Here is a 19,831-nt window from a genome sequence, read left to right as displayed (position 1 = left end):
TTGGCCATCAGACGAGCACCCAGCTGAGCGAGTGGGTCTTATCATTTGCTCATAAAAATGTCAAAACTATCTCAATGACATTGACTGATGACGATGGCGACGTTCGAGATGATGATGTTGCTGCTGCTGCTGCCGCTGATGACGATGATGATGATGAGGTTCAGGAGGAGCCCAATGTACTCGACACTCGCATGAGGATCTCGTGTGGCATGTGACATGTAGCATGAGGCTGGCTACAGGATGCCAATGCTAAATGCTTTTTGCCAGTGCTACTCAAACGACAAGTGCCTGCCACTTGATGGGGCGAGGAGGAGGCAGGGGAGAGGCGCAGGCGGCAACAACATTCAACACGCATTCACTGTTTGAGCGATTTCAATTTTTTCGAACTGCAGCCAGTGAGACAGGCAAAGCAACGAGGCAACGAGGCAGCCATCCATCCATCTATCCATCCATCAGTGTTGAATGAGAGTCGCTCTTGAAGCCATCATCAGCATAACCATCCTCTGGCTGTCATGATTCATGGCTTCGATTGAATTTTGATTGACAATATCGCAAGCATTTAAAGTGTCTGTTTCCCGCATCCGATATCTATGGAATGTGTGTGTTTCTCTCTCTCTCTCTCTCAATGCCCCTCTCTCTTGCTCTCTTTTTCTCTGTTTTCATTCAGTGTCCAATGTCAGTACTTGTAGTAGCAGTAGCTTGACTCCTGGGCTCTGGGCTAAGTGATGCAGCTTTGCGCAAGGGATTTTAAAATCATTTGTCAGCTGACAGATGAATCTTTGATTGACTTCGCTGAGCAATGAATACATCGAAGAGTACTCATCTAAAGGCAATGAATACACTCACTCACACAGCAGAGAGCATGCTCAACAAATGCTTATCGCTGGGACAATTAGATGCGCCCATAAAATATATACGAGAAATTAGTTTAGTCCTAATTTATGGGCCACGAATAGTCGCAGGCTGATGGCTGATGGCTGATGGCTGCAACCCCTTCGCTGGGCGACCCACCTGCCCGACATACACATCGATTAGCGATAAGATCGACACGGCTGGCAATTTACGGCCGCACTCAGATGTGAAATAACAATTTCTTTCTGACATTGATTGAATTAATTTATGAGCCATTCGCACACACCCGTCGTCCAGCCATTGACAACTATTTATGGCACTGGCAATCTGAGCCAAATCAGGGCGATTTGAGTGATTACCTGTTTGCCCAATTTGAGATTTATACTTGGACATTGACGCTGCGGCCCCCAGACAGCTGAATTTACAATCGAGAGCACTTGGAAATGCTACGCTGATGTCGACTAGGCGATAAGGCCTACACGACTTTAGCTGTGATGGATATATTTAGAAATTTGAAATACATTGGCATGCACTATTTTGATTATCAATTTACAGTTGTAGAATTGCTAAATGCAAAATTGTTTATGGAAGAGTTCTGTATACGCCATGCGAGAGTCTCGATGCTCGCTTAATGTATTAAAATCTCATGTGACAACTTGAATAAACTTGAAAGAGCTGACTGGCAACGTTGGCAGTTGGCCGTTGGCAGCTGGAACAGTCCATTGCTTAATTTCATATACTTTTATCCCCGTATTTAACGAAACAAAAAGAATAAACGCAGCTATGCACTGTGGGCTCTCGACTGACACTCGGAATTGGCACCGTGCGGCTCACCCGGGGATCACGTGTCGCGGACGCATTCCAATTTGTACGCAGCGAGCCGCCTGACAATCGCCAACAATCAGTGAGAAATGCGTTCATTTTAGGACATTTTGCACATTAATTGAAAGCGAGTTGTGTGCCGTGGACAAACTGAATAAACTGAACCCCGGCATTTGGCATTGGCATTGGCATCCGCGGTGCACCAGCCAAATGGTTTTTAATTATTTTTTTAAATTTATAATTTTTGTTGCAACACTGAATGACGACCCACCCACCCACACACACACACACTCACACACACACACGCATGCAGCTCGTAAATAAATTGAAAATTATAACGAATGCAATTTTTATTTGTCAGCCTTTGCGCTATATATTTTAATTTTAATTCAATTGCACGTCTCTCATCGCTCGCGACTTGGGCCACTCGCTTTTCAAATAAACTGACATTTTGACGCAAATTATCCGCTGCGGGCAATCCCAATGCCAGCAGCTATTGTTGATTCATGTAAAGGATTTTTACGCATTTTATTTATTTGTTTTTTACATCCCTTGTTTTTTATTGAAACAACAATTAAAAGTGGAGCCTGTTAAACATACGAAACGGAATTGAGCCAAATCATCAAATAACATAACTTTCCAGTACTCAAACTCTGTTATATGCATTTATTTTATTTAGTAAAAGTTTCTTGGAAATACCATATATGCAATATTATAATTACATCTTTTATTCAACAACAGGTAATTAAAGACTTTCGTTTTCATTCGTATTTAGCGAACTCAACAAAAGGCTTTTTGTTGCTTGCTCTTAAGTCGATTCCATTAATAACCGCAGATGTCTGTAACACTTTTAGTGTGCGGCGATCCGGTATTGAACCATTCCAAGCAAACAATAATATTTATGGCTCACAATCGGAAATTATAACCTATATAAAAATCAAAAAGAGACGAAAGCCCAAAATCATAAATTCAAATCCAAACAAAAAGCATCAACAAAACATATTCAGAGACAATAAATATAAAAATACTCATAAACAGAGCCAGCATGAGCACCACGCAAAATCTATGACAGAGCTCACCATACAAATGTCGTTTGTTTTTCATAGACAAGATACGATACTCTATCTGATATCATCGGGCAGTGGAAGAGCGCACTGCTCTAGATTGTCAGAAAATCGATTTTGGCAATGTGTATAACATTATCAGCTGTAAGAAATTCTGATCGCAATTATTATTAGAGAGAGAGAGAGAGAAAGTAAGAACATATGGAATAGATTTAATCGTAGATCTGAGTGTACTTTCTCGGCATTTCATATATCATTACTGAAACAGCTGAGAATGATCTATCCCACTTCATTCAAAACATTGAAATAACTCTTATTGATATATGATTACAACTATCAAAATTATAGTAGATGAGGTCCATACATATGAAACAACCTTTTCCCATGGTTACATACCCTTTAACAAAACCAATATACCCCTTACATATTTAGCCCGATCCAAGCAGTTTAGGGTATACAAAAAAAAAAACAAAACTCGATGAAGTCAGAATTGAAAGCCGAGTGTCATAAACCATTTGACATTTATCAGTTCGTCAAATTGAGCTAACGCAGAGCTTGTTTCGCTGAGGGACCGTCACGAAAGCCAAAGCAGAAACCGAAACAGAAAATCGGAATGGAAATGGAAATCGAAATGAAAATGTGTGTAGCTCGTTTATGGAGCAGGGTTCGACTGTTAGGCACAAGCTCGTCCGGGTGATAGCTAACAAATGCTTTGTTGTAATTGCCTTTATCAGCAGTGCCTATGAACTCGACTCGATTTCAATGTGGATCAATCAGAATAGGGGCGTATTAGCATAGTATAATGCGTGACGCATCTCTGCTCAAGACAAAAATGTATAAAAGCTAGTAAACAACGTTGTCCTATGTACGAATATGTAGATACACAATAGAATTGGATTTAGATATGTTTTATAAAAGTGAATTTACCCAATTTCTCCTAGGCAACGAAATCTCATACTAGTTTTACTCTTAGTAGATCAAAGTCTATTTTGTCACATATTATTTAGATATTAAATTGATTAAAATTAAAGCTAATTTGGTTTTACGCAAAAGCAAAATAATTCAATGTCTTTGTTATGCACACAGTCGGATTCATTGCCATGTTTGTTGGCCCGTAGAATGGGGCCATTCAGGTCTATTGAGCTTCCAAGAAATCGGGTGGTTGCCTCAAAGAGTCCCTTGCCTGGCAGTGTTTCTACTCGAACCTGAACATCGAACCCGTAGTCATCCCATTCCCGGCTTAGCACATGCGCCGCCTTCACTGCGCTCAACATCAGTTGGCTGCAATGTGCTTCATTTTCTACAACGCGGTTGATTTGTTTCACGACAAATTCAGCTGCCATCAGGGCTCTTTCGTCGTCGGGAGCTAACAGCGTTGAGGTATGGCAGAGGCAATAAGGTGTGGGAATGCCGGCCATTGGACAACTTCGTGTTTCTGGTATCGGCAGGAATAGACTGATACCTCGGGCCATATTTCGACCCAGTGCTGCAAGCTTCATCATCTGGCTCTCAATGTTTGCATCGCGGAGCAGCTCCAAGTTAGTCAGGTCCTTGAGAGTCGCGTGCAGGTCGAAGCTCGTGACGAGACTACGATGATTACGTCGCAGATTCGAAACAGCTAGGGGGTAGGCCTGCTCTAGCCATTTGGGATATATAGCTATTAGTAGGGGCTGCGACTCTTCGAGCATGCCCTGATAGGTGCTGCTATACGAGCTGCTGCGCATTCCATGATCCGACATCAGAAGCACCAGAGTCCTGTTGAGTATCCCATTCTGGGTCAAGTGTTGAAATAACTGAAGATATTTCTCGTCCAGCAACGGGGCATAGTTCAGATAGTCGTGCACGCCCTGCGACTGCCAAAAGAACGAGAAGCTGGGAACGCGCCTGATGTGGGGTGTCAGCTTGTAGAGGAACTCGAGCAGAATATCGGAATACCTGCGACTCCCAGTACAAGAGATGGCATCTAGCTTATTTATGGCGTAGCCCGTGTGATTATGCACCTCTCGCATCACGGGTCGCAGATAAAAGTCCGTGGGCTGTTGGCGAAAGCCAAAGCTGGTTCCAATCATGTCTTCGGCATAGGTCGTATTGTAGCCAGCCGCCTTGAAGTGCTTCCAGAGCAAGCCGCAATCATCGTAGCTTTTTGAGCGATTGCAGCGGGTTGCCTTCAGCTCTTTGACACTCAGTCCGCTCAGGAGCGGCATCAAGTTGGTGTACCAGTCGGCCCCCACGCTGTTATAGCCCCAGAACTCCACGTGGGGCAGCGTTTTGATGTAGGCGGACAGCTGATCCATAGAGCGTAGATAGTGCATATGTGAGATCGAATCGATGCCAATTACCAACACCGATAGACGATCTGCGGACGAGGACTTGAGTCGATCCTTTTGACGATTTGCAACATGCAGAAAGAAATGCACATCGCGATAAATCGTCCGATTGTTGCTATCGACGCACCAAATTCTCAATGTAGTCGATCCATCCACCTTGACTTGGATCATCTGACTGCTTAGCCGAAAAGTAGTTTCCTGGCCATATTTATTGGTGAGATCATCAAGGCGCTCAACTGTCTTGTATGTGCAGACAACATCCGAGACTTTATTGACCGGGAAGAGGCTAAGCACTTGGTCATCCGACATAGTTTGCACTAGGTAGTTCTTGTTCCGTATCGTTTTGGCTATGAAAATGGCTGGTTTACTGCATTTGTATGGGTCCAGTGGCTGGAAGTACGAGGATAATGCCGCTGGCCAAGGGTTGAGGGCGAACATGCGACAGCCCGAGGTATTCACAAAATACCCCTCCTCGATAGGTTGATAGATTGATTGCTGGTCATCTTCGCTACTTCGATTGCTGATGACATAGTAGACCAAAACGCACAACAGCAAGGCCACTAGGTAGATGCGGCGATGTTGCTTGACTCCCCATCCAATGCGCTTCCATTGTATCATTATAAGGCAGATATTAAAACCCAAAACAAAAAATAAAGAATAATAAAAAAAAAACAGATGTACTCTTTAGTCTGATTTAATTTCAACTGATTGCAAATTCACAGTGAACTCATTCCTGAACTCAGACTCTAGTGCTATAGCTCTCATCGTAGTGGTCGTGATCCTTGGTGTGATCGGTTCCATACGCATGGATCACCTCAAACTCGGTGAGGACGCAAAATATCAGGAACAACACATACATGGTTATGCCCACCAATGCGCCCGTGCGACGCAGCATAAAATTGGTTGAAACCGCATACAGAATTGTCAACCCCAGACTTATGATAAGAAAGGTAGAGGCCGTGTCGCCCACAGTGCCCTTGGTGACCTAGATTGCGAATCGAATGCATTATAATAATATTAAGCACGAATGGAAGACAGAATATCGATCACACAGACTGCATTTCGGATAAGATTAAGAGAAATTGAGTCATATATTACTCGAAGTGATTGATACTCCATCTTGAGGAATGAGGAATATCATACTTACATAGTTGTTTCCTGTTGGGCTTGGCTCTATGGCAGAGAAAAGGTATGGTATGCAAACGGACGAAAAGATGGCTGAAAAGAGACATTTGTAGACATTGATCGATGGTTGCGATAGTTGCGATAGTTGCGATAGTTGCGATAGTTGGCTTACAGAAGATAATGGAGCCATAGCAAGCCGAGAAGGCCATGCGCGGCAGGCCTCTACGAGCCAGGCTCAAATTGAGCAGAAGATCCGACCATCCAGAGCCCCAGGTGTAGAGGGTGCAGCCAATGAAGGTGTGACTGCGTTTCACGATAATGCCCACGGCCTCCAGCAAGCAATTCAGCTCCTTGGTCATCACAAAGAGAACCAGCAGGCAGCCCATGAGATTCAATGCCTCCATGGACTTGTACCACCTGGGCACCGTATCCGTGCGCGAATAGAATAAAGCTGCTATCGATAAGGGCAGTAGAGCCACAACACAGACCATGAGCACAAGGACCTTCCTGTCGGACAATTTATCAAATTTCTCAGCTAAGCCAGACGAAGGGGGTACGTCAAGAGATCGCTGCCGAATGCAGGAAATACACCAAATACGAACCAATGAATGCCATGGTGAGAGTGGGCGTTAGGGTTATCTGAATGCACATGAGCAGCTTTGAGTAGGAGTGAGCTGATTGATCCGTATAAATTTCGGGTATAAAGAGGCGCAAGAGAATCATTGGCACCACCTTAACCAAGGCCCACAGCTTGCAGAACGCCCACGGGCTGGAGAACCGGCTTCTGTCCAAGGTGTCCAAGCTTCTAAAGAACTGTAAGAATATTTTATCATTGGCTGACCGTTGTACCGTGTTGGTTGCCGAGCTCGTTCTCACATGGGTTATGTACTCGGGATCGAGCTCCGCAGTATTTCGTATAGACGTACTCAGTGCTGGACATGAAGAGGATTAGACGATTATGCGGGAACTCTTTTAGTGGACAGCTTACCTCGATCCCTGCGATTTTGCAAACACTGATCGATAAGTACAATGGCAATATAAATGGGGCATATGAGGGATAGGGCCACGGCCCACCCAATCGTTATATAGCCTCTGGTGAAATAAATCGTAAAGTCCACAAAGGTCACATAGAGCAAGACGAAGCCCATGGCTCGCAGAAAGTAGCTGCTATCGATGGCCAAGGGCCGCACCCACATGATAAGCGATGTGGCAAAGACGCCCATAAATAGATTAATCGACATCGTATCGGAGTAGCCGTGACGCGACTTATTTTTCAAACCAAGCACGCTGCTGAAAATCGACGGAGCATTGTTGCCAAAGGTCAGTATGGTCTCGCCGGCCACATATTCGTTCATATTTAGCATGCGCGCTATGACTGTGAGAGCTGGCACAAAACTGAAACGATATTCAGTTATCGATCACGCACTGCTCGGCTGGAATACTCACTAGTGAATGGTCGTAAAGTAGATGACCCAGAAGATGAGCACGCACTCGAGCAGCAGCCAGACGGTGCACGCCAAGCCCAGCAGATCGTCCGCATCGCATTTGCAGTAGAAGATGGCGTTGTAGTTGAACAGGAACACCTGGCTTAAGCACGACGGATTCGTGTTTGCATACTTGCAGCGGTCCTGTCTGTCCAGAAAGACGATTCTCTCACAGCTATCCTGCAAATACGAAGACACATCTCTGATAAGAAAATCATTTAAATATCATTTGGGCGAAGACTCACCGGCACTAGCGGCTGCGCGAAGGTTAGATGCCTTCTGAGGCGAAGCGATGTTTGATTTGTCGCATTGAAGCATTCGAAATGGTCAATGCCCATTCTCTCTACTTTTATTACATCAAATTAATACCACACTGAAGAAGGTTGTTTGGGGCTGGGAGATATTATCTAACGACTCTTCCTAGAATCCCTCTTCACATATACTATAATCTTTCTTTAAGTGTATTCTTCCTATTCTAGAGACATTTTCAATGTTAAATGTGTACCTACTATACTGTCCAGTTGTAGAGTTATGTTTCAAGTATTTGGAAAATATGAGATTATATGTATATATGATTAACTTTTCTAGGGTATGGCCCATTGGGGCCAGCAACTTATAATTATATTTCCAGGGGTACCAGGCGAAAAGAAATGAGCAGCTGAGTAAACAGTGCTAGTTAGATTTGAGTTAAGCGCAGTCAACACAATTCACGCATAAAACCAATACATATACATACATATAAACATAACAAAATGGTCGGGGACAGTGGACACAAACCGATCACGAAAGAGATCGTTATAAAGCCGACGCTATCGCGATAGCGGTTTTGTCAGAGTGTGGGTAAATTGCAATTCGTTGAAGACGAGCAGACACTGCTAATGAACCGAAATATGTTAGCTCATTGACAGTACACTGTTGCTGTACTGTTAAGTAAAACTTTTGCAGCTTACCATTTCTGTTCGCCTGCAACTACATCAAAATTTCCATTAAAATTTAAAAACAAAATTTAATATTGCAAAAACAAAATACTATTTATACCCTGAAGTTCAGGGCCTGAACCCATTGAAAATGGGAAATCAGGGTATATATTTACATTTTTTTTTTCTTCAATTTTAAGCAAACAAATATCTTGTAAAAATAATGGTCTGTCCCTCTCTGCTTACAGTCAACAGAATTGTCGCATAGAACCAATACATATGTATGTATATGTTCATACATACAAACACAACCAAATGGTCGGGGACAACCAGATCGAAAAAAAAACCGATCGCGAAAGAGCTCGTTATAAAGCCGACAATATCGGTGGCCCGCTGAGTTTTTTTGTTAGAGTGTGAGTTTAGACGAACAGACACTCACTGCTAGTAAACAGAAAAATGTCGTACAATAACAGCAGGTTGACAGTACACTGTTACTGTACTGTTAAATGAAACTTTGCAGCTTACCATTTCTGTTCGCCTGGAACTTCATCAAAATTTCCATTACATTTTAAGCTAAGGCGAAAAAAAATAAAAACAAAATTTAATATTAAAAAATATTTGCAATTCCTATTTTACATTTTTTTATAATTACTTTTTATTTTATCGTTCTTCTTCTTGTAAAAATAATTTTCAAAAGTGCTGCTAAGCACACAGTCAACACAATTCAAATCAACTCGGGGACAATTGACTCAAACCCATCGCGAAAGAGCTCGTTATAAAGCCAACGCTATCGGTGGCCCGCTGAGTTTGTTGTCTGAGTGTGAGTTTTAGACGAGCAGACACTCACTGCTAGTAAACAGAAATATGTCGTAAAATAACAGCAGGTTGACAGTACACTGTTACTGTACTGCGAAAAAAAAAATTTTGCATCTTACCATTTCTGTTCGCCTGCAACTACATCAAAATTTTCATTAAAATTTTAATATCAGGCGAAACAAAAATATATAATATTAAAAGCAAGTTTAAATTTAGTAAACACAAATTATTAAATTACATATGAAAAAATAATTTGTAGTAACTAAAATTAAAAGTTGAATATAAAAACCTTTTATTACAAATATTTTTTCATATATCTTAGAAAATTGTGTACAGGCATTTTAAAAACAAAAATTCGTGTGCTGATTTAATTGATAATAATTCAAATATTTTATGCTGGTATTGAATAATTAGGCGATTATCGAAAAACAAACCCTAACAAAGAAGTTGTACAATAACGTCGGCTAGATATAATATAAAAGTAATGCAGCCATATACAGGTGAGATATACATACATGCACTATATATCGGGAGGCAGGTGGAAATTAATTAAACCCGACAAATAAAAAGCATGCAAATAGAATTTTTGGAAAAATAAATTAATTGTTGTAACAACCAACAACAACAACAACAAACAACCAACAGGCAACAGGCAACAACAATGGAGCAAATTGTTGATCCCACGTTACGATATGACAAATAAAATGCAACCGACTAATAAATAAAGGAACAACTGAAAGCTAAATACAATGCCAAATACTAAATACTAAATACGAAATACTAAATACTTTTATTGCAATTGTTCTAAATAAATAATGAGCACAACTGTACGCCGAATGCAATTGGCAAAAATGGGTGGGCGAGAGAGAGGTGTGAGCGAATTATAAAATCTAATCACCTTTGTTTAAAATTTAATGAATGCAATAATTTTCAGAGGATTTCCCAGCTGCAAAATCATCAGCAGGCGAGGGGGAGGGGGAGCGTTCGGTAATTGGTGACAGCCGGATAATTGTGGAAGCGCGAAGCCCAAATATGCTGGCCATAATAAAAATAATACATATAAAAAAAACACACACAAAAACTAAATACGAAATACAAATAAAACGGATTTGTATCTGTTAACGCAAATGCCCCGCCATCCCCCGCTGCTTCTATGGACATTAAAAAACAAAAACAAAACTCTGAAATGACAAACAAAAGAATTTTAATTTTATGTTATTTACCCATTGCAAATATCCCAGCAGCATCCTGGCATCACAGCACAAATGGCCTCAAATGCTGCCAAACAACAAATATTTAATGCTTTCATAAAAATCGCACAATTTATTTAACAAATTGACCATTTCAACATTTTTACCGACAATGAGGTTAATTTGTATGTGTGTGCTTGAGTGTGTGCGAGTGATACAATGAAACCAAAACCAATTCAAACTCTATGTGAAACCTACAAATGTACATAGAAATAGATAGGCTATACATACATATGTATATATATATATATATTGCCTAATCGAGACAGACTTTTCTGGAACAGTTAGTATTAGTGTTGATCAATGCATATTATGGCAGTGCTGGCTAACGTTATTAGCGGATTAAAAGTCCTATTCATACATGTTTTGCTTTGGCTTAGACTTCTAAGGAAGACTTTTAATCTGATGAACGAAGGATTCGTTATGCAAATTAAGTCGTAACATATATCTTGATTAGTGTTGATAAACGCAGCACTTTGTCATAAGATTACGACATTCGTCTGATCATGTTAATAAAGTTTATATAAAAATAGGGAGAGATACATTTTTTTTTGCAATGAACAAATTAATTAATAAAATAATAAATACATATACATATATAAATATTTCTTTTTCAAATTTATAATAAAAAATAATGAAAATAAATATATTTTTATTTTTTAAACAATATGTAGTTTTTCTAACAAGTTTTAAAAATGTCTTTATTTTTTATTTATTTACTTTTATTTTTTAATCATTTTTATTATATATTTTTTTATTTTTCTGAGACATTCAACCAACCATATTTGATGAGATGTTTTTATTTTATTTTTTATTTTTTTATTTATTTATTTATTTATTTTTTATTTTTATTTATTTTTTTTTTTTTTTTTTGTAACATAACATTTTTTTTCTTTAAGAGAAATTATACAATATATTTATTTACAGTGAAGGTAAAAGGTTATTACGAAGATAAATATTCACTTGTTAGACCTATATAAGTGTTGCCTAACGCATCAGTCAATCAATCAATCAGAGCAAACAGACTATTTAGAATTATTGTGCATTCAAGAAATAATTATATCGCAAATGAGGCGTAACATGCACCTGGTTAGCCACACAGCGTGTATGCATTGCCAGTGTTGGGCAATGTGCACATAATTGCAATGAGAGACAGAGAGAGAGAGATAGTGAGACGGAGGATGTTGACGTTGTCATCAAAATAAAAATTAATTATGCATTCTATGCGCTGCATTTGAATTGCTTTTGTTGTTTGTTACTGTCATTTCAATTTTGTCCTTTTTTGCAGTCCCCGCTGCTGCCGCTGCTGCTGCTGCTGCTGTTGATGCTGCTCTTGATGCTGATGCAGTTTTGTGCGGGATTAATGTGGGATTAAAGCGGCAATGCGTAGTTTTTAGCATTTGGATCTGATAAAGCGCTGGCGCAAATAAATTACAAATATAATAATTAAGCAGCGCATTATTTCTGACAAAACAAACGCACGCCCACACAGCTCCGCCTCCGCCTCTGCCCCCATCGTGTCCTGCGTAATCGCATCGGCAATCGGAGCTGAAGTGGGCGCAATGCGAGAGCAAAATGCATTTGTGCATAGGAATTAATTACGCATAATGACAATTTGATAAAATTGAAAAATTACATATTATTTAAATTGATTTATTGTAATTAAAAATTCTGTAATCGGGAATATGGAAATTTCTAAACTAAACTGGACATTCCGCGTTCCTATTATTCAATAATTAAACCGAACTGAACCTAAGTTTCATTCAGATAGAATATATACGAGATTTTATGCTTTAGCCATTGCAGCAAATTGAATTTTCCGCGCTTGCCTGGGGCGCTGGGCTTCTTCTTTGGCTGAGGCTGGGCCTGGTTATCAATAGCTTCGACATCGATGACACAAGCTGCCGATTGGCTCACTGCAGAGTCCTCGATAAAGGCAGCATTTGTGGACTCGATGCGGATCTGGAACACGGGACTCTCTGGCTTCACGCTGACGAGTATATCGGCACCGTAGCCGATCTTCTGGCCATCGTAGCTGAGCGCCATCTCGCAGTCCATCAGGCAGTAGTACTTCAGATACATCAGATCCGAGCTCGTGAAGCTCTTGTCCACAATGTACCCGATATCGAGAAAGAAGCGATAGACCAGAGCGGCGCACTCCAGCCGATAGCCACTGACGGCTACCCAAAAGCCACTCCCCACCTCCTCGCTAGCGCGGCTCGTCCTCTGCCCACCCTTGATGATGGCCATGGATGTCAGCGTCTGCTTCTTGGCCGTGGCCTCGATCTCCGTATGCTCCTCGTAGACAGCGACGAATGGCGGCAAATAGTTCTTAGCGGGACTACCCTCGATGTCCTTTGCAGCTACTCTAGACATGATTGTTTAGAAGAATATGATTTGAGAGGATCTATTAATCTATTTGGAATAGTTATGTGACATGTTTAGGAAGGAGTACATACTGAACACAAATCTGACATATAATGCTAGAAGAGAGAAGCTTGAAATGTGAAGCTGACAAAAGCTCAAATTGACGTGACTCCTAGAGATGAAATGAGATGACGAAACCAGATAGGTTAAGAAATACAAGAGAATTTGGATTGAGATGAGGCAAGACAGTATATGGAAAGATGAGAGTAGATATAGACAAGAAACGACAGAAGATCGAGGATATGGGAGAGAAACAGAACAGACTTAGGCGAAGAGAGAAAGAAAACTAAACGAGATGAAATACAAAACTGAAAATGTTAGCTCCAATCTTCAGAAGTAGCATTCGAACAAAAATGAGTAACAGAGTGTGACATAACAGACTTTTGGCTTCATTTAACATAACCCTACCGTCGGGAAATAGCTAGAGCGAGTATTTTAGACTGATCACGAACGAACTCGTCATAGAACCGACGCCAACGGTTGCTCTCTGAGTTTGTTCTCAGAGTGTGAGTATAGCTAGTAGGCAAAGAACTTATAGCTCTCTGTAACTTAACATAACTGTCTAATAACAGTATGTTTACAGAGCACGGCTACTATCCTGTTAACTATAATGTGCCCACTCTACAGTTCATTTCTGTACTTCAGCAATATGTCTCTAAGTTTTGGAGGTACCAGGCAATGTTAGTCAGCAGCATACTGAAAAATGCTGGTTAACAGTATGTTAACAGGTAGAGCAATAAAAACCACTCAGCTCGTCGTCCTAAATAAGATTGTATACACTTTGTGCTGTCTGCCACGCCTCCTTCTGTTTGCTACATACCATTTAAGATTCGGATTCCAATTTCATTAATATTAGTCAAACTTAACTTGAATTCGAATAACAAGCGTTTTTTTATAGATGAATATTATCTATATTTTAATTAGGTTAAAGTAACTATTTTATATTCATTTAAACAGCAAATATTTCGAGGTGAATCCCGATTCCTAATTGCGTCAACTCCATTAAGCACTTGATCTATATTTAGCCGCAGCAACTGCTTAAAAAGTGATTAAACAATGCGTTTTTCCTTTTCTTTTGGAATCTAATCAAAATTGAAATGGAAATCAAATCGAGCTGGCGGCAAGATCAAAAGCTCCCTTTCCGTTCCACAAATCGTGCTCTATTTACAATATCGAAATTTGGCTGTCTATAAATTTGATCAAATGGAACAAGTTCAAAGTGAGATCGAAGCAATAAAATATTAAAAATTACAGTTATAAATATATATGCTTCTCTTTCGACTGGGCCCAGAGATGCTCAGGTGTGTGCCACAGGCGAGGCGCCACAAAGTGGTTGCCACCCACACAGCCAAACAAAGCTGCCGACAGCGGAAGTATCCATCAAGGCAGCCAATTGAGGGAGGCCATCAAGAGGCACCCAAAAGATTAAAGATTAAAGACGAAGGGGAAGGGGAAGGCGAAAGCGAATGCAATGTATCCGTGACTTCAAACGGGGGTCTGCAATGCTGATGCTGTTGTTGTTGTTGTTGTTGTTATTGTTGACGAACCTGTTGATGCCCTCTAATTATAATTGATATTATCTAATTGAATTATGTATGTAGTTTCCATGTATTTGTTTATTTGGCGGTAGCGGCGGCGGCGGCCTTTGAACTTGCGACTCGATTGAACTCGAGTGCGAACTGATGGATCAGTTATTGCGATATATACAGATAGTACGTACACATATACATACATAGATATACATATGTATATATGTGTTAAGCATGCGTGAATCATAATTTTTGGCCCAGTTTTCGGCTCAGATCAAAGACGATTTCCTTTGCTTAGCTGATAAAATCCAATGAGCGATTCGATAATTAGCTGTGATCTATCGATTCATGTGCTAAGCAATTATCGATTCAGGCAATCAGGCAATCGTGTGATCAAATGTTGAACAATGAGCGATCCAGAGATACCCTACACTTATAAACTTGAATAGTATATTAATGATTTTTAGGATTCTAAAATTGTATATATATGAAACAAAACTGCATATCTTTAATGATTTCTTATTGAATTTTTGCGAATGGATGTACTATATTTTAAATATAAAATTTGTTTATATGTATATCATTCAATATATGTATGTATGTCACTATGTATATATTTCCATTTAATTTTTTTCATGGTACATCATTTTGATGTAAATCAATGCAGAAAGAAAGAAATTTTTATTATATTATATTTGACCAAAATTTCTTTTACATATTTTTTATGAAAACAAAAAAAAATAATAATTGTATAATATTAATCAATCATCAAACTCATTGAAAGCAATTATTAAGCATATTAATATTTTATACAAGTAAATAAAGATACAGATACAGAAATAATAACAATGATTTTTCTCTTTTATTGCGTCACATTGGTTGAAATCTCACATTCTAACGGCTGCAAGTCAAAGGGATTTGATTTAAACAGTGATTAGGGCAATGGGGAGGTCGCAGTCACTGCTGCTGTCGCTGCAGCAGCTGGCGTCGCTGCTTAGCTGTTTGCCGGCAAAAGCTTGCACATGCAGCGACCTCCTGCACCCATACACGTGCTAGTCCATGTCTGAGTTCCCGTTTGTTTGTATAGGAGCGCTCAACAGAGCGACAACAATAACAAACTCTCTCGCTCTCGTCGTGAGCACAGTTTCAGCGTTACGCTGAGCACGAGAGCGCGACGAACAGTTGCCAATTGGTTTGTGCTCTCTCGCGCTCTTTATTTCCCCTTTTGCAGACGCTGCGCTGTTCCATTGCCAGCGCGTTTCGCATTTCCCCAGCGCATTACCCCTGCTAGCAGACATTTGCGCTCTCTCTATGTGTTCTGTTTTAGTTTTGTTTTGATTTCCCCTGTTTAGCTGTTGATACACTGCTCACACTTGTCTGAGCAGCGCCTCGTGCCATCTCGCTCGTGCACCCAATGAGCTGGGCTAGCTGTGCGGCATGTCACGTTTCTTGTTTTTGTTGTACTGTTTTTTTCATTTCTTTTGATTTTGCCTGCCTTCCCTGCTTAGTCGTGCTGTGTGCGTTAATTGTTGTTGCTGTAGCTACTGTAAACACGCACACACATACGCAATGAAATACACACACGAAAGGTTGACATGTTTTATAAAGCTTTTTTTTTTGCATTTTTCTCTTTGACATTTTCCAATCGTCATTCGAGATGTGCCCCGACTCTAATTGAATACATTGAATATTGATATACAGATAGAGTAATCGATATCGACTTTGTTTAAAATATATTTTTTACATTTACTGTTGGATATGAGAACTTACAAAACAAAATTAAAATATTTAAAGATCAAATTGAAATTTCATTATTAGCACCAGCAATCTTTTTTTTTTTTTTATGTCAAATATAAAAATTATATGTATGTATTTACCAAGATTATCGATAAGCTTTAGCTCAAATTTAATTACGATATATTATAAAATAGTACAGGGAATATCCATGTTACAACTTTGAAATAACTGTAAATTTATTGACTTGTGGAATACACCCCGACTTATTTATAAAATTCCAAAATATGATTACCGTTATCGAGACCTATTGAATTTACAGTCATAAGCAGTTTCACTATTCTGCCTGGGAACAGCCCTACTATTTCTATTTAGCGCAACGTGAAATGAACGATTAATCGGTTGCAATAGAGCTGTACGAATTCTCAACGAAATGAGCTGTTTAAGGGGCAAATGCGGATGCTACGCGAGGAGTCCGTGGGCAAGCGACTCGGACCTTGGCAAGCGATTCCAGAGATTCTCCGCAGCGTGTGGCAGCTGTGTGTGCCGCGCTGGCTACGCCGGGGCGGACGGGACGCGGGCCTGTGTGGGCAGCGGGGAGAGGAAGCCGGTGCCGGAGCGGATTGAATGGCTCAGGAGGTATCGAGTGCACCTGGCGGACGGGAAGGACTGCGACTGCCGAAGCGCCTCGCCCGAGGAGTACTGGTACGGCACGAACCGGCAGAACCTCGTGGCCCTGAGCCAGACACTCGAGCTGCCCGTCGACCGGGTCGCCGACTTCCTCTACACACTGACCATGCAGAACTTCTCGCGGATGCTGAAGCCGCGCTCCACCTGCTTCGACTGCCGCGTGCCGCTCTGCAAGGGCGACCCCTGCACCCTGTACGCCAGCGTCTTCGATGACGAGGGCAACGTCCGGAATCCCTTCGGTCCGGGTACGCTGGTCGAAGTGCTGAGGGTCCTGCAAATGGTGGTGAGGGAAGGCGTTGACGAACCTCCGAACGCCAAGAAGCCCACGAGCACTCGGAGTACCAGAGTCAAGCAACTACGGGACGAGAAGCAACAGATCTACGCTCAGAAACCTCAATTGGACGAGAAGCTCCAGATCTACGCTCCAAAGAGGCTTCTGACTCACATCTACGCCTCGAGCCCCTTGGACTATAGGAACGCGCCCTTCGCGACCGCTCCCGTCGAGCCGCAGCCATCGAGCGTGCACCTGAGACAACTGATAAGCCACATAAACCGCGTGAGGGGCACCGAAGTGGATCTGGCACAGTTCCTGGAGAAGACCGACCTGGACGCCGCCCTCCCCGCGCAAAAGCGATTCCATAACCTGACCAAATACGAGGTGCCCAAGGTCCACAAGAAGCTCTCCGTGCATCAGGACGGTGTTCCCACTGAGAAACGTAAACAAAAATGGGCCGATCACATGTACCTTGGTGAACAGATTCCCGTGCTGATGCACAAACCCTTCAATCCCAACGAGCGGCAGACCTACTTGCGTCGCCATCCCGCCTCGCTGCGCATGAATCAAGATGGCTGCGTGGTCAACAGCAAGAACGTACACCGCTACAGACGGCGAAGCGTCGAGAGGCTCCTGCGAGAGGCGCGCAAGAGAGCATCGATACACTCTATAGTCACCGTGAGCCCAGACAACTTAAGTTGTTCGCGTAAACGCAAAAGGAAACCAAAGGCAAAGTAGGGAGCTGACCAGTATTTCAATCCTATCGACCAAATGAATCGAAATCTGTGAATAGCTCTCAAAGGCGTAGCTCTGATACATGAATTGGATTGTAGGTCAAGGAGAGACCGTATCTTGTAGACCCACAACACACGGTCTCTCCTTGATCTAAAGCGTAAATCTCTCCTTAAATGCAATCCAATTCAAGCAGCAGACTTACGACCTACCTCTTCCATAAAGAGCAGTTTGAAACTGTCTGTACTCTTCCTTGCATTCCATCTATTCTTCCATTTCCTCAATGTAAATATCATCTACAGTTTAATGCAGATCTCCACAAATAAATCTAAGTGGAAATCTTTTCAGTATTTCACAATTTAAGAGTCTTCTTATAATTTATAAACATCTATAGAATTGTCATGCCAATTTAGAAAGTGAAAATATATATCGTATATCGTATTCCACATATAATTTATTTTCATGTATTTCTATAGAATACGCCCAATACGATCATTGAATTATGTATTACACTCTGCAATATCAATCGTGTATTATGAATCGCTTTTATCGTATATCGTAAATTTGAATCTAAACAACAAGCGTCATACATCGAATTTTGTATATCGTAAATGCTTTATGGTACATCATTCAACCACCATTCTTCAACATATATCATACATCGTTTTTCACCTATCATATACCATATATTTAAATATTTCGAATATCGTAAATAGTTTATCGTAAATATATAAATCATTCATTCGGCATTTATAATTGTCTATCGTACATACTTTTTATCGTATATCGTATATTGTATATCGTATATCACATATCGTATTTCATAATGAATAATGCTGACAATGCTCGGAACTATTTCAGTTCTCTGTTTAGCCAAACGCATCGCTTGAGCTCGAATCTTGGCGGCAGGCATAAATTGGCATGGAAAATCCAGGTAAAGCTGCCAGCGCAGCTGCCCCCCTAAATCATAACGCCGATGGAGCCACAGCGAAAGGCATTCATCCATCGAGCTCCATTCCGACTCGCATTTATTTTTAGCCTTCGCTCGCCCATCGAGGCCCCAGCGCTGCGCCTCTTAAAACATATTTTTGTGATTTGCTTTATGACGTGTGGTAATTTGTTGGCTCGTTAAGTTGCTTTAATAGATCCGCGGCAAGGCGTCGCGCCGCACCACAGCACCACCGTATCACTGCACCACCACTGCTAGAAATCAAATCCACAAGCCGTTTAGGGCTGCATTTCCTTTCTGTTGATGCAACGCTAAGTTCTCGACTGCACTGCTCAATGAAATGAGTAAGAATGGACTAAAGGGCTCAATGATCGACTACAAGATACCCTTCTTAAGGTATGAAATAAAATACTGTAGAAAATATATACAAAATATTTATCTAAAACCGTGAAAATTGTCATAAAAAAAATTAAAGAAATAGAAATATTCTCAACCAGCTTCTCACTGAATTTTAGTTCGACCCTCAATCAGTCAATAATTACATTAGTTAAGCAAATTTAGGTTTCTTCTCAAATTCATCTTATTGAATTTATTTTGAAGTGAATATACCCAATTTTAAGCATTCTATGTTAACAGGGTATTTCTTTTATGGCCCACCAAAGAGAAATGCTTTTTATTGCATCAGAAACACTCAATAAAAGCGAATTATTAGTATTATGCTCTCTCTCTCTCTCTCTCTCTCTCTCTCAAACTTGTATAGAGCGATATTTTTTATTTGTATTCAGAAAGCTCTCTAAACTGTGTAATTTGCGTGTAGTCTTCCATTTAGTTTTATTAGC

The 19,831-nt window shown here is 40.8% G+C and overlaps 4 protein-coding genes across 4 annotated transcripts; 1 reads left to right on the top strand and 3 right to left on the bottom strand.

The window, feature by feature from the left end:
• Nucleotides 1-3,748: 3,748 nt before the first annotated feature.
• LOC115562971 (uncharacterized) lies at nt 3,749-5,748 on the bottom strand. Its single transcript, XM_030385227.2, has one exon. The coding sequence runs from the start codon at nt 5,681-5,683 to the stop codon at nt 3,770-3,772; it is 1,914 nt and encodes a 637-aa protein (XP_030241087.1). The 5' UTR covers nt 5,684-5,748; the 3' UTR covers nt 3,749-3,769.
• LOC108649420 (mitochondrial sodium/calcium exchanger protein) lies at nt 5,749-8,234 on the bottom strand. Its single transcript, XM_030385239.2, has 7 exons — nt 7,920-8,234; nt 7,637-7,854; nt 7,179-7,585; nt 6,793-7,122; nt 6,363-6,725; nt 6,213-6,283; nt 5,749-6,050 (listed from the first exon to the last, which is right to left on the bottom strand). Exons 1-7 carry the CDS (start codon nt 8,010-8,012, stop codon nt 5,805-5,807), a joined length of 1,728 nt encoding a protein of 575 aa, XP_030241099.1. The 5' UTR covers nt 8,013-8,234; the 3' UTR covers nt 5,749-5,804.
• A 4,055-nt stretch (nt 8,235-12,289) lies between these two features.
• Nucleotides 12,290-13,089, bottom strand: LOC108658375 (uncharacterized). The gene has a single exon (XM_018111038.3). The coding sequence runs from the start codon at nt 13,031-13,033 to the stop codon at nt 12,410-12,412; it is 624 nt and encodes a 207-aa protein (XP_017966527.1). The 5' UTR covers nt 13,034-13,089; the 3' UTR covers nt 12,290-12,409.
• Nucleotides 13,090-16,563: 3,474 nt separating this feature from the next.
• On the top strand, nt 16,564-18,393 carry LOC149091911 (uncharacterized). The gene has a single exon (XM_089258269.1). The coding sequence runs from the start codon at nt 16,781-16,783 to the stop codon at nt 18,047-18,049; it is 1,269 nt and encodes a 422-aa protein (XP_089114395.1). The 5' UTR covers nt 16,564-16,780; the 3' UTR covers nt 18,050-18,393.
• The last annotated feature ends 1,438 nt before the right edge of the window (nt 18,394-19,831 follow it).

The sequence above is a fragment of the Drosophila navojoa genome, chromosome 3, assembly GCF_054131105.1.
Source record: "Drosophila navojoa isolate 15081-1374.11 chromosome 3, UAZ_NAV_1.0, whole genome shotgun sequence".
Lineage (NCBI taxonomy): Eukaryota > Metazoa > Arthropoda > Insecta > Diptera > Drosophilidae > Drosophila > Drosophila navojoa.
Note: the sequence above shows the minus strand (reverse complement) of the source record. Positions and strands in the feature narration are given on the sequence as shown.

What these genes read in the sequence shown, in the direction of transcription:
- LOC115562971 (XM_030385227.2), bottom strand. Translation starts at nt 5,683, where the DNA reads ATGATACAATGGAAGCGCATTGGATGGGGAGTCAAGCAACATCGCCGC.
- LOC108649420 (XM_030385239.2), bottom strand. Translation starts at nt 8,012, where the DNA reads ATGGGCATTGACCATTTCGAATGCTTCAATGCGACAAATCAAACATCG. An exon ending in CTATGGCTCCATTATCTTCT is followed by an intron (nt 6,284 to 6,362) that starts GTAAGCCAACTA and finishes GTCTCTTTTCAG; the next exon opens with CCATCTTTTCGTCCGTTTGC. An exon ending in GCCCAACAGGAAACAACTAT is followed by an intron (nt 6,051 to 6,212) that starts GTAAGTATGATA and finishes TTCGCAATCTAG; the next exon opens with GTCACCAAGGGCACTGTGGG.
- LOC108658375 (XM_018111038.3), bottom strand. Translation starts at nt 13,033, where the DNA reads ATGTCTAGAGTAGCTGCAAAGGACATCGAGGGTAGTCCCGCTAAGAAC.
- LOC149091911 (XM_089258269.1), top strand. Translation starts at nt 16,781, where the DNA reads ATGAGCTGTTTAAGGGGCAAATGCGGATGCTACGCGAGGAGTCCGTGG.